Source organism: Solanum lycopersicum, chromosome 2 (genome assembly GCF_036512215.1).
Source record: "Solanum lycopersicum chromosome 2, SLM_r2.1".
Classification (NCBI taxonomy): domain Eukaryota; kingdom Viridiplantae; phylum Streptophyta; class Magnoliopsida; order Solanales; family Solanaceae; genus Solanum; species Solanum lycopersicum.
In genome coordinates this window covers 53764412-53788048 of record NC_090801.1, presented here as the reverse complement: position 1 = coordinate 53788048, position 23637 = coordinate 53764412, and the positions used below count along the sequence as shown (strand labels likewise).

At 27.6% G+C, this 23637-nt stretch overlaps 2 protein-coding genes across 2 annotated transcripts; both read left to right on the top strand.

The window, feature by feature from the left end:
* Nucleotides 1-5850: 5850 nt before the first annotated feature.
* LOC101264995 (plant cysteine oxidase 2) lies at nucleotides 5851-10673 on the top strand. The gene is made up of 5 exons (XM_004233303.5): nucleotides 5851-6964; nucleotides 8500-8618; nucleotides 8778-8925; nucleotides 9279-9497; nucleotides 10043-10673. Exons 1-5 carry the CDS (start codon nucleotides 6778-6780, stop codon nucleotides 10159-10161), a joined length of 792 nt encoding a protein of 263 aa, XP_004233351.1. The 5' UTR covers nucleotides 5851-6777; the 3' UTR covers nucleotides 10162-10673.
* A 9515-nt stretch (nucleotides 10674-20188) lies between these two features.
* On the top strand, nucleotides 20189-22916 carry WRKY72 (WRKY transcription factor 72). Its single transcript, XM_004233876.5, has 3 exons — nucleotides 20189-20713; nucleotides 21214-21747; nucleotides 22067-22916. The coding sequence occupies exons 1-3, from the start codon at nucleotides 20639-20641 to the stop codon at nucleotides 22778-22780; spliced, it is 1323 nt and encodes a 440-aa protein (XP_004233924.1). The 5' UTR covers nucleotides 20189-20638; the 3' UTR covers nucleotides 22781-22916.
* Nucleotides 22917-23637: the final 721 nt, after the last annotated feature.

Here is a 23637-nt window from a genome sequence, read left to right as displayed (position 1 = left end):
TACACTACAGTACTGTGTGACAAGAAAGAGATCAACAACGTAACGAGAGTGATTGTTGGGTATGTCATAACTCTTAAAAAATATTTTTTGGGATAATAAATATTTATATTTTCTATTATTGTTCTTTTGATTATTTTCAAACTAGTTTTTTATAAAACTTGAAATAGTCAAGAATCTCATTGAATAAACAGTAGATATAAAAGAATACTCTCAATAATTTTGTTAAATATTGAATAATTCACTTATTTTGAACTATGAAAAGAAAAAATCTGAACAATTCACTTAGACAAGAGGGAGTAATGGAATGTTGAAGAAAAATTAAGAAAAAGTAATTCCTACAATCCATTTAAGTCTATTCATGAGCAAAATTATTATTTTTTTAGTTTTTGATTTGATATTTGATATTTAATATTTATATTAGAGTTCGATTATATTTAAATTCATATTGGAAAGAAGCCCACGTTGTGAGGATCAAAGCACCCCAAACAAAAATGATTTTCTATCCAAAAAAATTTAAATAGATAAGTACTTATCACTCAATAAGATGATAAATATATAAATGTAATAAATGATTTCATATTACTTAAAATGAAAAAATATATACGTTATATAAATTTTAATTTAACACGAAATACTTTTGGGACCTATATATGGATAATAAGGCACTGAAATGCATAAGATAAATACCTTAAGGTTAGGGTGATATAATGAGTTTGATAAATGTATCAGTTATTAACGCGGAGTCATCTCATACGAAGAGTTTCATCTGAATCTCTTTTCGACGATAAATTATATTACTATGTATGATTAAAATAATTATATATATATATATAATAAATGTTAAACTCCATTTAACTATTTCATATGTTTATTTCTACAAATTTTAAATTCCTTATTAAAAAGACGATCTCTAATTAAAATTATATTTTATAATTATATTTTTATAAATTAATTTTATCGATCTTTACTTATGTCATTTCCTAACAACACGTCACAAGGCATGTGCGTAGTATGTTGCAATCAATTATTAATATTGTACCTACACCTATATTGTTAATCCGTCTGTGTGAAAGCACGCAATATATATGCATATTTTTCCAACGGAACAATGTTGACAATACTATATCCTATATTTTTTATTTATTTATTTTATTTTTGATGCACTTTTACGTGTTTTCTTAAATCTAGAATTTATCAAAAATAATTTTTTACGTTGAAAGTATACTAATCTTTCTTGAATTTTTATTTCAATGTTTTTAATTAATTAGTTGTTCACTTTTGAATCGATATACTTATTAAGAAAATAATTATTAATATAATAATTTTATCATTTTATTCTATTAATTACGAAATGGAAGAATTTAAATTTAAATTTTTCAAAAAATATTATCTTTTTCAAAGTAATCAATTGAGTGAATAATAGATTAAAAAAAGAACAAGTAATTAGAGATTACTTAAAAAAAAGTAGACAAGTAATTAGAACCAGAAAAGTACTTGTTAAATCAACATTACATTGAGTTTATTATTATTATTATTATTATTATTGTGTCTTTTTTTCTTTTAATTCATTGGTCATAGTTACGTTTTATTACTTCCAACTTTTTTTCTCAATTCAGCCAAAGAAAGTTCAAAACAAGAAATCAAATGTGGACAAGGAGTAATAATTAAATATATACTCCCAACTCAGAGAAAGAATTATAGTACTATAACATTTTGGGTATCTGCATGATTCGACGTGTCTAATTTGAGCATCATATCACTTTAGTCCATTAATATTAACAAAGGAGTCACGGTTAGAAGTTTTGATATTTTAAATTTTTTTTAGAGGATTTTCTTTTTTGTTTTTATTAATAGTGAAAATCAAATCAATAACTCGAGCGTGAAAAATATTTTTAATATTCTCTCCTTATCACTAAGCAATTATTCAGATTTGTTAGGTTCACTAATAAAAATATATATATATATTTATCTAGAATAAATACAAAATATATGAACCCCAATCTCTGCCTCGTGTGTATCATTTCTTATTGTCTTTTCAATTACTACATATCCTTCTTATGTAAAGTCAAACATACGTTTTACATTTTGGTTATATATATATATATATAAAAGATAAAATTACATAAAATGACTCTACAATTATTTTTTCAACTTTAAGTGCGTTTACATTTTGGGCACTTAAAAACTCACGTCACGCCATGATCAATTGTGTATCATGGAGAATATTTTGGTTCAAATTACATATACTACTACGTAGAACTTGTCATTTGTGTTTTTTTTTTAATTTTTTTATATTGTGTTGTCTACGTTTAGTTTGATCGTCAAGCCAATACATAATTTCAATTTTCAAGCATTACTTAAACTTTAAAATGTTATTTCGATGCATAATTAATTACTGATCAGGCTAAATTAGAAATTCCATAATTACTACTGCTTCTACTTCGATTGAACCTTATTTATAATCAATAAGTAAAGTCATTATAGATAATCGTGAAAATAATACCGTTTCAAAGTCATATTTTTGTCCTATGGGCAAATACTTTTCATTAAGTAAAAAGCAATTTGATATCATTTGGATGTAGTTTTGTCCAAATTTATCAAGTTGAAAAGACTTGAAATACCAAATTATTTCAAGTGGATTTAGTAGCCCCTAGATAAGAAATTAATTCATTTTATTACGTTCTTAATTTCTTAGTCGTTGGTCAATTAAAGGATAAATCATTAAATTACGTAGCTTCTTTCGATTTTATTTATTTTACAATCAAACATTATTTATTTAATTTCTTAAAAATTTAAAACATAAATAAATTTCATAAAGAGATCGAGGTGTAATACTTATTGGTTAATGCTTAAAAGAAATAAAATCGGACTTCATCATGTCAATTCATAAAAAAAAAAAGGATAATTGACTATAATCTGTACCGTCTTCTCGCTTTAAGAAATTAAAAAATAAATATTTCGTATTTATCATTCTTTTCTCTAAACTTTTGCTAATGTTAATACTATGTAGATTTTTATACTAAATAAAATAAAAATTAGATTCAAAAATCAAATTTTATGAGTTATCAAATTTAAGTGTCCAGGAGGAATAGGATAGGAACAAATTAAAGCTTAAAACATATTTCATCACTATCACTATACTATACTAAAAGACTACTTTATTACTAAATTTTGAAATGATATGTTTTATTATTCAGTAGATTTTTTTTAAATATAAATATAAAATATTCAGGAAAGTTATTAATTTCTCAAAATTTGCACCCCAAATTACTCACTAGATCCAGTTTTACTTATCACATTTTTTTTCTAGGAGATGTTAATTTATACAAAAATAAATTATAATAAAAATAACATAAATTATAATTTCTTTTTATACTAATATGGTAGAATAATACATATTAAAATATTAATTAAAATTCATAGAATTTAACGCTCCAAAAATAAAATTCTAACACGTAAATGTGAATAAACAGAGTATAAGCATGAAATTAGTTGATTTTTACTCTCTGTTTGATAATATGGTTGTTATGTATTATTTTAAAATATATTATATTATATTATTTAATTAAATAAAATATAAAAATATATTAATTATATGATCTTCTCACATATCAATAATTTAAATTATAAACTTAAAAAAGAAGATCAATTACAAAGTTAAGCTACTGTGAAAAAATAAATAAAGAAAAAATAAAAATTAAATATAATAAATAACTAAATTAATTTATTTTTCAAAATATTTTTATTTAAATAATTAATTTAAATAATACAATATAATAGAATTTAAATTATAAAAATTACAATAAAGTAGAATAGTAACATCGATCCAAACCAGGTGTAAGTGGGGTGGTTATAAGCTTAAAACTGTTGGTTGGATTTTACGGCGAAGTAGGTATTTATAGACGGGTGGACTCACATGAACTACACGTGGAGGCAGTATGGAATGGAGTATCACCTACCTAATTAAAAGTTTGAAGTATTTTAAATTATTAATTACCATTATAATTTATCATATTTTTTTTTAGAAAAAGAACAAACACGTTTCTGAATTATTGTAAATGAGATATAAATATATTTTATTTTTTGAGACATTAATTTTTCTATTTTTTAAAACTAGAACGTATATGTCTTTTCACTCTAACGAAAAATTAAATAAGAATACATGATATAATTTTATTCGTCGTTTCAATAAATAATAAATTTCAATCGGTGAATAAGATTATGACACATGTGTGTCTATTAATATAAAGAATATGTATGTTTTAAGTTTTTGAACGATAAAAACACAATATTCTCAAAATATAATAGAAAATATTTGCATATATACTTTACAGGTATATTTTTCCTCTACTTTTGTCTATCTAAATAAAAAGATATAAATATTATAAATTTTTATATTCAATTATAGTTAAACTCGCAAAATTCAGTTTTGAAAATTGAATTGTACCTATAAATTGAAAATAGCAAAAATCAAAAGTTAGGAAGACAAAAAAATAATTTGATAATAGCATAAAATCAACATAACTCTGCGTACTTAATTGAAAAATCCTGTTTAGAAGCCTATCAATAAATTGTTATCTATAAGGAGTCGTATATCGATGATTTGAAAGTGAATTACACGAATATAAAATTTTATATAAATAATAATCGCACTATATTTAATAGTTAATTAGTAGGTAAATTAATATCATTTTTGATTTATTATATAAATTCATTATTTAATATATGTATAAAATTATTAATGCATTTAATTTGTAATTTAAAATTTCACAAATATAGAATATAGTATATAAATTAGGAGAAAACTTACATATATTATTTTCTAGAAATAAAAAATAAAATAACTTTTTTTAAAAAACAAATTTATACCACTAGACAGGATTTTTAACGATCTTTTATTAATAATAAGATAAGCGAAAAATCAGTATAAGCAAGTGGAGTAAATCTTACCTCATTAATCCTAATTTAATAATAGCAAGAAACCACATAACTCTCTCCGCCCTTAATTGAAAAATCCTATTTAGAAGCCTACCAAAAAATTATTATCTACAAGGAGTCGTTTGATCCATCATTTGAAAGTGAGTTATGCGGATATAAAATCTTATATAAATAATTAAAGTATTATATTAGATAGTTAATTAAAAGGTGATTTATTTATGAATAAAATTAATATCATATTTAATTTATTATATAAGTTCACATATTTAATATATGATAAAATTATTAATGCATTTAATCTGTAATTTAAATTTTCACAAATATAGAATATAATATATAAATTAGGAGAAAGTTTATATATTATATTATATAAAATAAAAATAAAATAACTTTTTTAAAAATAAATAAATTTATACCACTAGATAGAGCCTCTAATCTTACCTTACCAATCCTAATGAGCTAACAAACCTCTACTAATTAACAAAAATAAAGAAAAATAAAATAATTAATATATCTAATTAATACATATATTATCCATCTATTTATAACTAATAACTCTATACTAATACCCACTTTACTAATATTATTAGGATCCGTTTGGTAGGCGGTATTAGGTAAAATAATTTATGGATTAAAATTTACATATTAATTAGTTCATTTAATTTAATTCATGGATATCTATCACATGTGGTATTATCTTATTCGTAAAAACTGAAGGAATAACTAATTTAAGCTTTGTTAAACATTGGATAATACCTCTAAATGACTAAACTAACCTCTTATTTTTTTTTCTAAATTTCTTTTGTAATTTAATTTCCTTTTTATTTATATCGAAATGGTTATAAATGTTCTTTTTTAATTCTCCAAATCCTTTTGGTGTAATATAATGATTTCACTAAATTTTTTTTCCATTTTTTCTTTTTTTTTTTTATATTCAAGATAATTTGTCGTTTATCCACTTGAAACTATTTGTTTTAAAAATAAAAATAAGATTGAGGTATGAACAATTTAAGTAGTCTTAAAGTTATGTTAAGTATAAAATATATACTTGACCAACAAAAAATTGGAAATACATTGTGCCATCAATGATCTTTTTAGTGGTACATCATATCTTAAAATTGTAACAATTTTATGTATACATGTATTTGATTTAACTAATTAAATCAAATAAATAATTCTTTAAAAAAAATTTATCCGGTCTGACAGTTATCTACCATGATCTAATTACATGAAAAAAACACTCATAATAACATAAGGATATAATATGATTTTTTTTATTTATAGTATTATAAATTAAAACACAAAATTAAGTAAAAAATAACAAATCAAATACTTAACAAAAAATAATCTCTCCACTATTATTCTCTATATTACTAATTTCTGCATTATTAATTCATATATTTCTAATCCATGCATTATCAATATTCGTACCAAACAATCCGTCAGTAATACTTTCACCAATTTAAAAGGAGCAGGGCGTGAAATACCATTTGGTGTTTTTTTTGGAAGGAGAAAGGAAAAACTATACAAAAATCCACTGTTAGAAGAGCCCACTGGAAAAATGGCCCCTGGTTTTTTCATTTTCTACAATATATACTTATGCACCTCTTTCACCCATCGCTATCCACTATTCTCCATTTATATACATCTCAACTTTTTTCCATTGAAATAATCCTTCACGCGCAACACAGCAGCGCAGCATCACAGATTTGTAAAATTTCATTTCCTCTGTTTTCATAGCAAATGATACATGTGCAAATACTGTTCATAGAACAGTAAAATTGTGCCTGCTCTTTTTTTTTCTTTTGTATTTTCTCGAATTATTCAATATTTGGATTGATGATGACGGAGAAAATCGATCGAAAGGGTAACGAGAACGGAGAGTTGAAGAAGAAGCGGAAGCGGCAGAAAATAGGAATGTCAAGGGTTCAGAAACTCTATCGAACTTGCAAACAAGTTTTCACTAATTGCAAACCTGGCGTTGTGCCGTCACCGGAAAATGTTGAACTTGTCAAGTCAGTTTTGGGTATGTTTTTTTTCTCCCTCTCTCTCTATATAAATCTGTATTTTTTCTCTTTGCTTTGGCGTGATTATTTGTTTAATTTCTACTACTTTTGATTGGTACATGTGTATAAAATGTTGCCGCAACGATTCTGTTAGCGTTGAAACGAAGTGCGTGTTTTGAGGTACATGGTGCAAATTTTAGAAACGCATTGATGTAACTGCTCTGCCATTGCCATTATAAATACCTTGCAAAACACCAATCTAATCTACCTACAAAGGGTCTTGAGAAACTGGTGTGTACGCAGTCTTATTCCTCTAGCCACTAGTGAGATTTTGAAGTGTGTGATCTATTTTCATGATCACGCACGTGTTTTTTTGTAAATATAGGCGATAGGAGAATCGATCCAAGCATCTACTTTGCTCCGCTACTCATCTAAAAAAACTATTAGAGACGCTATATTTTTATTAGTTAACTTATTCCAGACATAAAGACCGAGGGTAGAGAGAGGATTTTCGATGAAGTCTTTGGGATCAAGTTAAGCATATAAAAAAAAGTGTAAAAAGGATGTAAATATTTGTTTGCTAAATTCATAACAATTTTTATCCATCATAATAATTCTTTCCGATAGACCTTCGTGACAAACTGACAATTGCACGTTTTTTTTCTCATTTCTCTCTATCTTTTTTTTTAGTATTGTTTTTGTTGCGGATGTTATATTTAGTAGTACATGATCTTGACATTTTGTCATAAAGTTTTCCTCCCCATAGAGGTAATGTGTTATTATATGAAGTCTTTCTCAAGGGTGACGTATATATGTTCGATAATTTTGCTTCATTTTAACTGTTTTTCTTTTTAGCTGAATTGATTTAAAACTATTATGGATTTTGGTTGAATTTATCTGCACTTTAGTCCATCAAAATTATTGTCTTGTTGGTTAAGAAAGGAACAACTTTTTTTGGAATTGGGAAGTATCGGCACTTTAGTTTTTGTTTCGAAAAGAATGTGCCTAATTTCCTTTTAGTTTGTTTAAAAAGAATGAGTCCTTTTCTTTTTCGGCAAAATTTTAATTTTAACTTTTCATGTGACATGTTTAAAACCACAAGATTAAATGGCATTTTGGTACATTTGATATAACTTTAATTTAGAATCACAAAATTAAAAATATTCTTTAATTTCTTAACATTCGTTCCAAGTCAAACTAGGCCATCCTTTTTGAAATGGTGATGGAGGGAGTATGAGGTATACACCAATTCAATTGAGTACATGACATGTGTTTCAACATACACAATTATCACGATTCACATATATTTTTTACTTCATTAATTCTCTTCGTCATGGTAAGGATGAATTTCTTATCGTTGCCTTTTCTGCTTTGGTGTGATTGTCCATGATTCGAGGATTTTCGTGTTTGTCGGGTTAAAAAAATTACGCGTTCCATCAAAATAAAATAACTCAGATAATATACAAAGATGAAGACTAATTCTTTGTTTGCTTTATTTTCTTCTTCTTATATAACAGTCTTTTAATTAGTAGTTGCTCCATTTTCCTCTGTACAGATAAGATGACTGAAGCAGATGTTGGCTTAAGACCCAATATGCCATATTTCAAGTCAACTGTATCAGATAAACCTCCTAAAATAACATACTTGCATCTCCATGAATGTGACAAATTCTCGGTATGTAGCCAATTAGGTCGACCTTTCCTAGAATTTAATATCGTTTAGGTGACTTAATAATTAAATTCTTCAATATATTGTCGGTTTTGTAGAAGTTAAACTCGCTATTTCACTTCTTCCTCTTGATTGAAGATTTAAAGTTTGTTTTTATTTTGTTAGATTGGTATCTTTTGCTTACCACCAAAAGCAGTCATTCCTCTTCATAACCATCCTGGAATGACAGTTTTCAGCAAGCTTCTCTTTGGGAAAATGCACATAAAATCTTATGATTGGGCGGACAATCTCCTTCCGAAATCAACTACACCAGGTGCGAATATTTCTGACAGTAAGTCCTTATTTGATGATAAATCTCCTCGTGCTCTGCCATAAGAACTTGGAGTCCGTATCATGGTGAAGATAAGGTAAGGCTGTGATTCTTAATACAGTAAGTCCTTATCTTGTTAACTTGCACTTAAAAAATGGTAAGTCGCATGAAATCTTTTGCATTTGCAAAGTCATGTACATAAATTCAGATTTGAGACTTCAAATATCTATAAATGCAACTGTTAATGTATTTTCCAACTATATTCCGTACATTAATAGTAGACATCAACTATTTATGTATTTACTTCTCTTGTATGAAGCCAGAGTTACAGAATCGTTCGTTCTCAAATGATGCAGGGGATTGTACAGGTCTGCGTCTTGCAAAATTGAAGGTGAATTCCAAGTTTAAAGCTCCTTGCAAAACTTCAATCCTCTATCCTGCTGACGGAGGTAATATGCACTGCTTCACAGCAAAGACAGCTTGCGCCGTACTAGATGTTCTCGGCCCACCTTATTGTGATCCTGACGGTCGCCACTGCCAATACTACTATGACTTCCCCTTTGCCAACATGTCAGGTATAATGCTGTATACTTCCACTGATTTAAAATTTTGTGCACTTGACAGTTGACAAGAGTATAAACTTCTCACACTGTTAAGTTGACATACAATCAGTGGCATAACCAGTATTTTTACTAAGTGGTTTAGAAAATGAAGAAGTAAGCACACGGAGAATTTTAATCATGCATAAACTGTGTTATTTTTCCACCGAAGAGGGTTCGGATGAACCTCGTCAGGCTGGTCATACACACTGAATAACTCTTCATGGAGCAATCGTTTTTATTTTAGTTCAAGATGTCAAGATTCAAAATTCTGCTTTACTATCTTAAATCGTCAAACAAATTGACTCTTTTAGTTACTAGTAAAAGAAGTACCTTTGATTTGATTCTCCAAAGTACAGGATATATTATAATAAAGTATACTTAGAAGGGACATTTTTCCATAATTGATTGTACTTGAAATGACATTCTAAATATGGAAAATAAAGAAATTGTCTGTCCGACATTATCCATCCTAATTCTAAGATTCTTGTTTTCCTGTCTTTTTGTTTGTGGAAGTACAGTGAATGACTTTTTAGTACCTGAAGAAGAGCAAAGTGAGTATGCATGGCTCAAAGAGAGGGAGAAACCTGAGGACTTGACTGTAGCTGGAGCACTGTATAGTGGACCAAATTTAGTGTAGTAAACTCAGCTTGTGTTGAAGAAGAAGAAGAATGAGGATTTTCATTTTTTCTGCTCAACTTTTTACACTTTCCACTGATGAATGAATAGTCAAAAGGGATAAAAGTTAGGAGGAAGAGGTTTTCTTTTTGCGTGAAGAGCTCATGTATATATTCAGACAGATCGGAACAGGCAAGGAAGAAGGAACTGAGAATGTATGTGTTCTCAAAATTGTATGTATAAACTAATGTTTTGAGAAGACTCATAAGAAAGAGAGTCCTTTACGATCTTTTGTTAGTACCTACTTATGGTAGGTTCCTATGATCCAATACGTACACTTGGTTTTTCGAATATGCACGGTTTATTGTACTAGATAATGCAGCTTGCATAATCATTTATGGGGTTTGTACAAGGGTCGGATTACGTTAGGTCTATCGTATTTGCGTTTGCATTTTTGCGTGAGCTATTTTTACAGCTTGAACATATGGTGACAACTCTTGTGGTTGTGTGAAGCTTCTCTTTTTGTTTTCCAAACTATGTTATTTTGAATGGTAAGGACCTACGTCCTGCATTAAAACTAAGTAGAAGATTTGAGTCTACTGTTTAAGATGGCTGTGAAGTTCATTGAGACTTAAGTAGGTTGTTGGTAATCTTAACCATAAGTTTAAATTTTGGGTTTTGAGAGAGAATTTTGTGGGAAGCATCATTACGGAGAATAGGCTCGGAAATGCGCGATCTTGGGGGCATCACCATTTCGGAGAATGTGAGCGGTAATGTGTGATCACGGGGCATCAATTTGGGTTCTGAACACCGAATGAGAATTGAAAAAAAAAGTGTATTGTCGGTATGATCAGCTTATTAAAAATCATGATGTTTCGAGTTATTCTTTCCGTTCACTTTTATTTGTCATGTAGCTCTTTTGAAAAGTCAATTTGATTAATTTTTAAAGTTATATTAGATTACATTAACTTTGTATTGTAAATAAATTTTTTTAGATATTTAAAATATACGAAAAATATTATAAATTGCAATTTTTTACATATCAATATGATGAAAAAATATATCATAGAATATTATTCAAGATTTTATAGTTTGACTCTAAAAAGGAAAATTTTGACAATTAAAAGCGGACTGACGTAGTATTTCAAGAAACAATTCCGGAAAGGATGTGCATGCATGTGTCAAGTAGGGCGCGCTATGACTTATTTAGGCGACAATAGAATTGAATAAGACAACAAGAGCTAATGTTGATGTTAAAATTCACTAGTGTTTAACATCAACTCAACTCCTCAAAGTACTATGCCTAATGTGTGCTTTAAACCTCTAAATACTAATATATTCCTTTATTGTTCACGTGCATCCATGTAAGATTACAGGCAAAACATATCTCATATATGTTTTTGCCACATCAACAAGATATGAGTTTTCAATTTTCAAATCACAAATTCTCACGTTTTTTCTAATGATGATAATTTTGTGATCTTGATAACAAGTCGAGGTTGAACTTCATTGACACACCTCCTTCCATAAAAATGCCTTGGTAAATATCCTTTATTGATCTCACGTGTTAACTATCCTTCGTCCTACCACGTACATAAGCTATTTCTTGCCCAATACAACTATCCTAAGAGGATCCATATATTTGGTGAATTTGCAGCAATTACAAAATCAGAAGAAAAAAAAATGTATCACTCTCAAATTAGTTGGGATCACTGATCATGTTTTTATTTAAAATATTTCAAATTAATATCATATAAAATAAAATAAGGCTCTCTTTCTATTTTATAATGCCATAAAAATTTCTAATAAGTCTATATATATCACTCCTGGAAACTATAGGGTCAAAGAAAATTGTACTAACATGACTACAACATATTATCAACTAACTAATTTAGTGAATTTGCAACAATGAACAATAAAAGGTACCAATATATTTCTCTTTATTTATTTACGTTGTGAAGGTATTACGTACGGAAAAATATAGTTAAGATATATACAAACTAGCATAATATCTTATTATATAAAAAAATTAAAATTTAAAAATCTGACGCGTGCATATACACAAAGAATAATCAAAAGAAATTATCCTGAATTGCCTTTGCCGGCCCATACAACTAAAGAAACTCAATTTAAAGCCTATTGTTGCTTTAGGGATTGTGGCCCAAAGAATCTCTACACCGAGTTACTCGGATAAGTAAATATATACAGGTTAATTAGTTAATATAGTTATGATTCAAACTAATTACCACTAGTAATCTCCAATTAGCTATAATCACATGCACCTCTCTCATCTCTTATACATATACAATTACAAATTATGCATGTAATAGATATACAATTATATGACAAATATATAAATACAATTTATCTCTCTCCACTTTCTGTCTTCTCTTGCTCGCCTCTCTCCTCCCTCTCTCAATCTCGCTCACCTAATAAACAAATAACATGTATATCAGTTACATATATATAATTAATGACAAATATACATATACAATTCTACAGATATACAAATACAATTTATCTCTCTCCATTCTCTGCCCTCTCTCACTTGCCTCTTTCTTCCTCTCCTAACTTTGCTAGCCTCTCTCCTCCCTCTAACATATAGATACGAATCGTAATTAGCAAATTATAGTTATACAACCTAGTTAAGTACTCCCCCCGTTTAAAAAAGAATGACCCTTTTTTTTTGACAAGACTTTAACTTTAACTTTTCACATTACATGTTTAAGACCACATGAATAAAGGATATCTTGGTACATTTGACTTAACTTTAATTTAGAACCACAAGATTAAAAAGTCTTTTTTCTTTTCTTAAACTCCGTTCTAAGTCAAAGTAGGTCATTCTTTTTTAAACGGATGACGTAATTTTTAGTGGCTATTTGCGGAATTTCCTTTAATAAGTATGAAAATCATCTCCTACGTCATCCCACTCAATCACTCTCACACATGTTAATAATTAATATCCCAATTATTTTAAATAATCTGAATTTATTACCATAATATTATTTTCAATAAAAACAATAAAAAATAGAGGGTTGGTTCCATGAAATGTCATGGCTCAAGTCAAAGCTCTTAATCAGTCTTATCTGCTTTTTAATTTTTCTAAAATTTCCTTTTCCTACAGTCAACTCCTCTTAATTTCTAATTAGATGCTTAAGTAATCATCCTCACTTGAAATACTATTCTTTTTAATGTCTAATCTAAATCATTGACCCAAATTCAATTAAAAAATTCAACTTGGCCTTAATGTATGCACTAATTAGATGATTATAGTAAAATGTATCTTCAATCGGATTTTCGCAGGACCATCGTTTTCTCTTTCTTTATTCATCAATCAATCATAAAGATTATATATTTATATAAATAATATCGGGTTAGTTTGGTTTCAAAATAATTTTTTTATGTTTAGAACTAAATCAACTCAAGTATAATAATAAAAATACCAAACCACTAGTCAAGACTTTTTCTTTTTTAATTTAACTCGATTTACAGTTTTATTCATATCCCTAATACAGACTATAAAAGTGAAATTTGTTATTTAAATTAAAAATATTTAAAGCTTGAAATACTATAAGTTGGATGTGACCAACATATTAGCTACTCCTAATTCTTTGACCAATTTATTGATCCAAACATCTTTTACCATTAAATTGAAGTTTGATAAATGTGACGAGAGATTAGAAATTTTCTAGGTGTGTGGTAACACCGTCTCTACTTTTGATTAGTTGTCACGTATAACTATTTTAAAAAATTGCATTCACATAAAATTTGTAGAACATGAAGATAAATATAATTCAATATTTAATTAAATGTTTTATTTAGCTTTTTCTATAGCATGTATAAATTAATAATATTATACTCTCATGGTTTCACAAAGAATGACTTGATTTGACTTGACACGGAGTTTAAGAATATAAAGAAGACTTCTGAATTTTATGGTCCTAAATTAAAGTTATATCAAATATATAAAATTGTCCTTTAATCTAGTGGTCTTAAATATGTCACATGGAAAGCTGAGATAAAAATGTTACCATAAAAGAAAGAGGTCATTCTTTTTTAAACAGATAAAAAAAAATGAGGTCATTTTTTTTAATCGAAGGGAGTATTAATTTTAAAATATATAATATACATAATATATATACATAAAATATCTAATTTTATAGTCGACCACAAATACACATATTTTTATCTTAAAAATTAGTTAATTTTCCACACATTGACCACTTTTAAATAATACTAATGTACTTGTTACCAACTGATACTACCAACAAAACTTGGATTTATCAAGTGAGATCAATCACCACCTTTAATTTACCAAAATCAATATTTTTTGTTTTAATTTGTGGGCTATCATCACTATACTATTATAACATTTAAATTTTGGAGTGGTTTGCCAAACGTGGTGCTAAAATAATTTAATTAGTGAGTGTGTGCTTCACAACTTATGCTAGAAAACGATATGAGAGTTTTAAGATTTGACTTTTGAGTGAAAAAGGTCTAGGGTTTTGTTTGATTAGATGCATCATATCTTTAATATAATTAGTAATATTAATAATATGTATAAAGTAAGTTTTGGGATTGCTTTCTTCCTTCTTATTAATTATGAGAAAGGTAGCTAAATTCTTGTTATTTATGTACTTGGTTGGAGTTCAAAAAATGGAATACATGTAAACCTATCCTATAGAAAATATTTTTAATTTCAACTCTTAAAGGACGTAGATAAACAAGTAAATCATTGTCTTTTATGCTGTCAATGTAAAAAATATAATTCTTTATGTTTTCTTGAGTTAGATATCTCATCTGTGATAATTTATCTAGCTAATTTATTAGGTTTTGTTTCGTACGACACTCACCTATGATAATTTATCTATGCAAATTTATTAAGTTTTGTTTCGTAGTAAAGTTCATTTTAGATTGTTGTACACCCTGCCGTGTTAAATTTTCATGTCCTACCATATAATGCCTACATGACACATTTTCTCCCCGTTTAAACCTACTAACTCATAAATTCCGAAACCTAAAAGTTTTTAAATAATAACTAAAATAAATATATAGACCTAGTGAACAAAAATAATAGTTTAGATTATTATTTTTAATTAAAAGATATAACATGCTTTTTTTGTGTGCTACATACATATTACAACAATAAGCTAATTAACGTGTCCATTACAATCCGTAAACGAGTTTTTCTTTTTAATTTTTTTTACGTAACACACTAAAATATTGCGACAACCCGACATGCAAGCTTGGATTGCAGTAATCAGTGCACTTGTAATTATTTTCTTAATTAAAACTATACTATTAAATTATTTTTCTTGCATAAAAAATATTCTGTATAATAATCTTTTTTAAAACAATTAAAAATACAAAAATTATAATTAAGTCTTGTACTTGTGATAAATAATAGTCCATCTATATCAATTTAAGTGTTTTGCATTTTTCAAGAACAATATTATAATCATTCATTTTAAAAAAACACAAAATTTTCAGCAATATTCAAATTGAGTTGGCAAAATATCATTGCTTAGAACAAAATAAAGTCGCTATATAGAAGACTGCTTCATTCTTAGTTAGAACTTTGAATTTGAATTATGGGTATGAGTTTATCTTATTGAGATCGGAGTACCATCTTCATCGTGTATGATTTAAATTTAATCAAAATTTTGATATAAATATTGAATAACGAGTGAAAAATAAAGAAATAGTTATAGTAAAGAAAATTAAAGTACCCCTAGATGCCCTTAGGTTTAACGGTCTACATATTAATTATAGTATAAAGGAACTTTACATTTATGATTAGATAAAACTAATTAAACTATTTGTTCATAATATATGAAACTTATTATAACAAGTCAAATTTAATTGATAATACTGAAAAAAAAATAGGTTATACTTCCCATGTATACATAATTTTAAAGTTAAAATTATTAAATATTAACATAAAATATTAAAAATAGCAGTACTCAATCTTCAAGAGATTGACAAGCTAGATGGATTATGATGAATCATAGATGTGTCTTGTTTCAACGGTAGGCTAATTAAGAGTTCAAAAAAATTGAAGAATCACTCTAATTGAGGTGTATTAAAATAATGAAATATCTTAATTAATATATTGATGTCATGCCATGTTCAATTCTTTTAAAAAATATTATAGTTGACACTTTGACAGCAGCTTATTGATGACCAAGTTGGGACATTGAAAAGAAAAAGAAAAATGAAAATCAGGTGCACCTCATGTATAATAGTTCAAATTAAAGACCCCTCTCTCTTATCTTTAAAGATTTCGGTGTGATGGTGAGTACTTCTTTATTTTAGATAAAAATAACGAGTTTGAGTCATGAGTTAGCATAGTTTTTGTAGGAAAAGCACCCCCAAATCTTATTATAGGAATTTTTTCAAAATGTAAATTTGATATTAGAGAGACTTTCAATTTTATAAGCAAGTACTTCTCTCTATTTTTTAGATACTACAGACCTTAAATTTGAATTTTAAGAATAAAATCCGTCTTTTGTAGGAAAACCTTTCGCAATATCGAACTAGCTTTCCGACGCATTGATCCAACATTATTTGGAGCTTAAAGTATCAAATACCGAATGAAAAAAATAGAGCCTAAAACATGTATCAAACACCGAACAAGGAAAACATGCTCTATTGTTTTTTGTTGCTACTAGCTACTATAACATTTTATAAATGTTTTTATCTAGGGCACTAGGTGATTGCACCTCATATGTAATGTGTACTTCAAATACCTCTCTCCCAAATAATTTTTTAATCCTTCGTCAGAGATTTCAAATTTGAGTCTTAGAATAAATTTACTTTTGATAGAAAAATTTTTCTTGGTTTTGAGTTAGTTGCTAATCCTACGTACAACATTTTATAAATGTTTATCTAGCTAGGGCTCTGGGTAATATTTTGTACAATTAGATCTTAATTAGGTCAACGAGTCTTATTTAAAGGGATGTGTTGCCATTTCTTTTTCAAATTGACAGTCATTTTCTGTTATTGAAAATTAATACGACATTTAAAAAAATAATTAATTATCCAACATGAATAGATCAACCCTCGAAATAATTCAACGTTATAATGCATTAAAGAAAATATTTTAGAGGGACAGATGTAATGAGAGTCAAGATCTTTTCTTTCTTTTTTTTTTTTTTTAAAAAAAGTCATAATCTTTTTTAAACTAATTCAATATAATGTTGAATTCACCTTTTAAAATTTCAAGTCACCGTCAAATTAAATTAAATATGGATACATGAGTTAAATCTTTATCTTAATATAACAACACATATTTATAATAAAGGACTTAGGTGTTACGAAATAAATTAATACATTCTTTAGTCAAAACTTTTTTAAGAAACGTATAAAAATAAAATACGATAAGTAACTAATCAAAGATTTTTTTAAAAAAAGTTTACAGTAAACACGACTTGATCCCTTTTCTATTTCTGAATTATTATTTGGACGAAGCTCTTGAAGGTTTTGTTGCCGCGTGCGACGCAGGAAGGTGAACTAAATCAGCATTCATGAAAAATAATGACTCGTAATTGTAGGTTTCCAAAGCTATAAATAAAATAAAATCAAAGTTATTATTGGGATTCATATAGATGCAATATTATGTTTAATAAATTAAAGGGGGTGGTCAATATGTGAAAGCGTTTTAAATAAAACTTTAATATGTAGAAGGCAATATCAACATTAAGAGGGGTGGTGGGATAATGGGGAAAATATCTTCTTACATTTATTATTTATATATCAACTTGCATTAATTGTGCATAGTTTAATTGATGAATTAGGGGTGATATTATATATTAATTAAATTATATTATAATTAGATAATAAACATATAAGACATAAATGCTATAAATTAATTGATTTGATTTGATGTGAATATGTAGTATATAATTATAATTCATCATCCCAAAGAAAGATGGGTGTGTTCAATAGGTGTAAATGAAGATTTTTCAATGGTAGAACATATCTACTTATTTACCCTTAAAATGGTATAATTAAATTAAAAAAGTATAATTTACGAACACATGAATTAAATTGAATATGTAATGAAATTATAATTATATACTAATTACTTGTAATAATTTTATAGGCGATAAACAAATAATTGAATAACATGAATAAATTAAAGAAGTAAAGTTGAATTGCTCAGAGCTCTAATGTAGTTGACTAGCAATATTATCAGAATATAAAATTTAGAAAAACTAAAATTTTAAAAACTTATGAAGCAAGTAATTACGTTTCAAGGGAAAAGATCCATAAATTATATCCTTATAATAACACCTATTAATCGTCCATTATCATCGTTAAGTAATGACTTATAACATGTCACATTGTGATTCATATATACTTAAGTTCGGAGTCTAAAGGTATAAAATATTAACAAAATTTTTAAAACGGTATATGAATTTTTATTTTAACCAAAAGATTAAATTCGCTAGAAGAGGATCGATTTCTGTCGTTGGAAAAATTTGATAAAAAGAAATCACTATCTTGACAGTGATTTCTAAAATATTTTTCTTTTAATAATTTTTTAATAAATCGCTCCCTAAGCAGCGATTTTCTTAATTTTTTATTTGAAATTAAAAAAAAAATAGGAGCAAATCGCTGCAAGCAAGTGCAGCGATTTGTCTCCAATTTTTTTTTAATATTTTTTTAAATCAATTTTTTAGAAAAAATTTGATTGATACTTATTAAAAATCATTAAAAATAATTTATTTTGGAATAAGTAGTAGAAAATTTTTAAATTAAAATTTCTTTAAAAAATTTAAAATTTAATTTTAAAAATTGTAAAAAAAAAATTTTAAAATTGATTGGAAAAAATAGAAAAACACTTTGGAGACAAATCGCTGCCCTTGCCGCGATTTGCTCTTAGTTTTTTTTTAAATAAATAATTTAAAAAATTAAAGAAATCGCTGATTAGGCAGCGATTTATTAAAAAATCATTAACAAAAAATTGTTTTGGAAATCGCTGGTAAGGCAGCGATTTTACTTTTTCCGATGAGCGAAATCGTTGTCCTTCCAACGATTTTGCCCTTTTGGTTAAAATAAATATTCATATACTATTTTGAAATTTTCGTTAATATTTTATACGTTTTAGGCTCCGAACTCATATATACTTTGAGTTTGAATTTTACCCTATACAATACATACAAGCACGACGTAAAATTTATCTGATTAATAATTTTGAACGGTCAAAATTAAAAATATTTACCTCTCCTTTGGAACCTACGACTCTCTGGTCACCGGCCATGGCAAATTAAGTTCCTAAGTATGATTTGTTTGACCATTTTGCCATGTGACCTTTAATTTCGTACGAAGCTTCAAAAATATCACTACTAAAACAATGAAGTGTAGGGGTGAGCATAAAATATGAAAATCGAATTATTGAATTGAATAAAAAAATTTGGTAACTCAGTATTTGATACGGAATTTGAGTGAAATTTTAGAATTATGATATTTGAGTTTTATATGAGATATTAATATCATTTAATATTTGGTATTCCTCGAATATCAAATTATTTAAGGTCATATATCAACTTATTCGTTATTCATGAGTACTGTTCCAAAGAAAAAGTTAAAGAACAAGCATGAATAATTCAAATATATACGTCTTTTAATTGTATCAATTTATTTTTCTTGGTATCTTCTTACTTGTTGATTTTCTATTATTCGTGTCTTCACATAAAAAAATAGAAATAATTGCAGAAATAGTAATAACTTTGTAATACAACCAACTCTTACTTCAATATGGTGTTACCAAATACCGTATCAAACCGAAGTTTAATTTACCGTATAATGAATTACTGAACTAAAATTTAAATTATCTACTTTTAACTACCCAAAATTTGAAAAACCTGAACCGTATATCGAACGCCATCCCACCAAGTGGCATCGTAAAAAAAAATGTGACCACAACAGATGATTATATAATTTTTATTTTAAAATCTCAATTTTTAGTTATTGGTGTGAAAAATTCTCATGGGAAGTGTTCTTCCGAATAAATCTTAGGTGACTCAGTTGAACTTCAATGCAGATAGAATGATTTAAAAACGAAGAAGTACAATATTTTCAAAAAATATATACATGAAGATCGATCAGAGACAGCCAAAATATACGTTGTTTTTATCATAAAGTCTTCAAAACTCATCTGTCATTAACGTTGAATTTGAACTTCAACTGTTCTTTTTTTATACAATTTTTTCTTCTAATAGTCAGGTCATCAACAGAGTGTGTATAGAATAATGAATATAAAAATATAATATGATTGGCGGTCACTAGCTTCAATTTTTTTTTTTTTAATAAAACGTTTGTGTGTAAGAATAGCGATTGGAGGAGACTTACATTTAATTTAAGTGAATTTAATAATATTATAAGTTTGAAGACAAAAAGCTCCTTTGTGAAACAATTACTACTATAAGTACCTTCAAAGACTCTTAAAAAAGACCAAACAAACCAAAAAAAAAAAGCTTCCAATTTATAAGCAAATGGAGAAAAAAAGGGATAATTCCATCTCAAGTGCTAATAATCATGAAGAAGAAGATGTCAAAAAAATTTCAAAGGTAATCCACAATCTCTATTATCCTTTTTCTTCGTTCTATGTGATCTAACGAATGTGTAATTAATTTTGTATGTATGAGGTCTCGAATTCTATCTCTGTGAATAAAATTGATTTCGATAGAAAGTATTCAAATTATAGTTTTCGTCTTCGATATTCAACCTCTATGTTGTTTTTGATTAGTTTTCAGATTTATTCCAAGTCAACTATATGAATTTATTTACAAAGTTTTTTTTAATGTTATACAAACTATATATTACCCTTTTAATCAATCGAACTCAAAAGTATATAATGACTTCCATTTATAATCATAATAGTTGTACAAGATCTTGCTTAGTTTTAAATCTCTGAAATGTTTTGATTAAGTTGGCAAATTTATTTTTCTAATAAAATATACGAGAAAAAGACAATTAGTTGCTTTTAGACATGAATTTTACGTGATTGAAAATCGTTATTTCACTCGCAAAATGATGTTTGACTGAATTATAAAATTTGTGAATGTAGGATGATGAATTCAAGTCAGCCATAGCAGAAGTGAATAAAATCAAACTAGAGAACGCAAGATTAAAGTTGTTGCTTCAACAGATAGAAAAGGATTACACGTCTCTCCAGACTCGATTTTTCAATATTTGTCAACCAGATTTCAAGAAGAGCAGCGGCAGCCCAACATGTACACATGAAAACATTGCAGATGAAGAAGAATCTGAACTCGTCTCGCTTAGACTCGGGCGAAGTCCGAGTCCTAGCGAATACAAAAAAGTTGACAAGAAAAGAAGTTATGACAAGACAATAGAGGACTCTCCTTCTTGCAATGATCAGTCCAATAATGGGCTTAAACTTGGGCTGGACTACAGCACTGGTGTATGTGAATCAGAATTTATAAAGCCCAGTAATGATCCAAGCCCAGGCCCAACTAGTGAAGTTGTCAAAACAGTGAAAAAATGTGATGATGAAAGTATCAAAAAGGATGATGAAGTTTCTCAGCCTAATGTCAAGAGAGCTAGAGTTTCGGTTCGAACCAAGTGCGATTACCCAACAGTAAGTTGAAAAATTCAACTAACGTTACGTATTATCTATCACATAATTGATGTGAGTTCAATTCTTACGGTTATCATTCCATTTTCAGTGTGATAAGAAGTCTATATTTTCATTTTAAAGTACAAATTTATCGACTAGTGTCCGAGTTTTGATTTAGTTGCAAGACTACTATAAAAGAATTCATGTTTTCAAAAAGATAATTAGTTGATTAGGTCAATTCCAACCTTATTCACCTTGATTTCTAACTTCCAATGATACAAATTCATAATATTTTCCCTTTTGTCCCCTTTCAAACTTATGATTACTTTGTTGATGACAGATAAATGATGGTTGTCAATGGAGAAAATATGGACAAAAGATATCTAGAGGTAATCCATGTCCACGATCATATTATCGTTGCTCAGTGGCACCATTATGTCCCGTGAGGAAACAAGTCCAACGGTGTCTCGAAGACATGTCTATATTGATCACAACATATGAAGGAACACATAATCATTCACTTCCTATTGAGGCCACAGCTATGGCCTCTACAACTTCTGCTGCAGCCTCTATGCTTCTTTCGGGTTCATCAACAAGTTTTCAAACATCCAAAAATTTGCCAAATATTTCGAAAACTACACCTCTCTATTTATCCAATTCATCTTCAAATCCTTTTCCCACCATCACATTAGACTTCACCACATTCCCTACTACTTCATCATTCACTAGTTTCAATTTCCCTTCCAATTTCCAATCCGGTTTAGGATTTCTCTCTAACAGTTTAAGCTTTTCCTCGACTGAGTCGACCACAATGCCAATTTTGGGCAGTGGGGGTCTAAATTATGATTCTACTAGTACATTACCATATCACAATAACCTCATAAACATTGGCTCATCCCACAAACAATTTGACACTAGTAGTAATAAATTGAAGGAGGATTCTTCTCAACAAGCACTAACTGAAACATTGACAAAGGCAATTACATCAGATCCTAGCTTTCAATCAGTGCTAGCTGCTGCTATTTCATCAATGGTTGGTGCCACCAAAACTTGAAATGGAAATTGGATCAGCAAATTCAGTTTAGTGTATTAGACATATTTTAATTAGACATTTTTATAGCTTAATATATATACACAAATGTAAACTCTTTGACCTTTTTTTTTCTTAATCAAAATGACTTTTTACTTAATGTTAGACCTTGCCTTTTTCTTTTTTTTTGCGATCCTATTATTTCTGTTTCAGCGCAACATTTTAATTCTGCTTAGCTATTTTGTCTGTGTTTTTTTACATTATTTAGATTATATAATTGGTGTTGTTTGGCCTTGTTAGATTGGTTTTTGCCCCTTTGAGGTTACAAAAGAAGTTACATATCTCTTTTTATGGTTGGATGTGTCTTTTTCACTAGTGACTTAAATTTGGTATAAAATATATTAATTTAGGGTTAATTACGAACCTAAACATTTCGATAAACTAGTTTATAAAATATGTATACGTTGTCAAGGTTATGAGGTTATGAGAAAATGATCAAAAGTCCCTCTAATCTATATATGAATTTCCAACTACACACTTTAACTATATGAAAGTCCTATCATCATTCGAATTGTCTAAACTGATATTATTACCTATCTGAATGTTTAGCTGGCATAGAGAGTGTGTTTCACTCTCTTTGAGAACGAAAAACAAATGTTAAAATTTTAACTTTAATATCTCTTTTATAAATATATGTATTTCTATTTATTTTTCAAATTTATTGTCTTTATTCTTCATAACAACAAAGACCAAATTCTTATACCAAATTCACCATTGTTGATTTTACACAAACTTGTAAACTCTCATATAATTTTTTTTAGAAAAAACAATCAATTCAACTAAAAATAAAATGACATGCTTTTCAATCATCCAAAAATGAA

What these genes read in the sequence shown, in the direction of transcription:
- WRKY72 (XM_004233876.5), top strand. Translation starts at nt 20,639, where the DNA reads ATGGAGAAAAAAAGGGATAATTCCATCTCAAGTGCTAATAATCATGAA. An exon ending in ATGTCAAAAAAATTTCAAAG is followed by an intron (nt 20,714 to 21,213) that starts GTAATCCACAAT and finishes TTGTGAATGTAG; the next exon opens with GATGATGAATTCAAGTCAGC. An exon ending in CCAAGTGCGATTACCCAACA is followed by an intron (nt 21,748 to 22,066) that starts GTAAGTTGAAAA and finishes TGTTGATGACAG; the next exon opens with ATAAATGATGGTTGTCAATG.
- LOC101264995 (XM_004233303.5), top strand. Translation starts at nt 6,778, where the DNA reads ATGATGACGGAGAAAATCGATCGAAAGGGTAACGAGAACGGAGAGTTG. An exon ending in ACTTGTCAAGTCAGTTTTGG is followed by an intron (nt 6,965 to 8,499) that starts GTATGTTTTTTT and finishes TCCTCTGTACAG; the next exon opens with ATAAGATGACTGAAGCAGAT. An exon ending in ATGAATGTGACAAATTCTCG is followed by an intron (nt 8,619 to 8,777) that starts GTATGTAGCCAA and finishes TTATTTTGTTAG; the next exon opens with ATTGGTATCTTTTGCTTACC.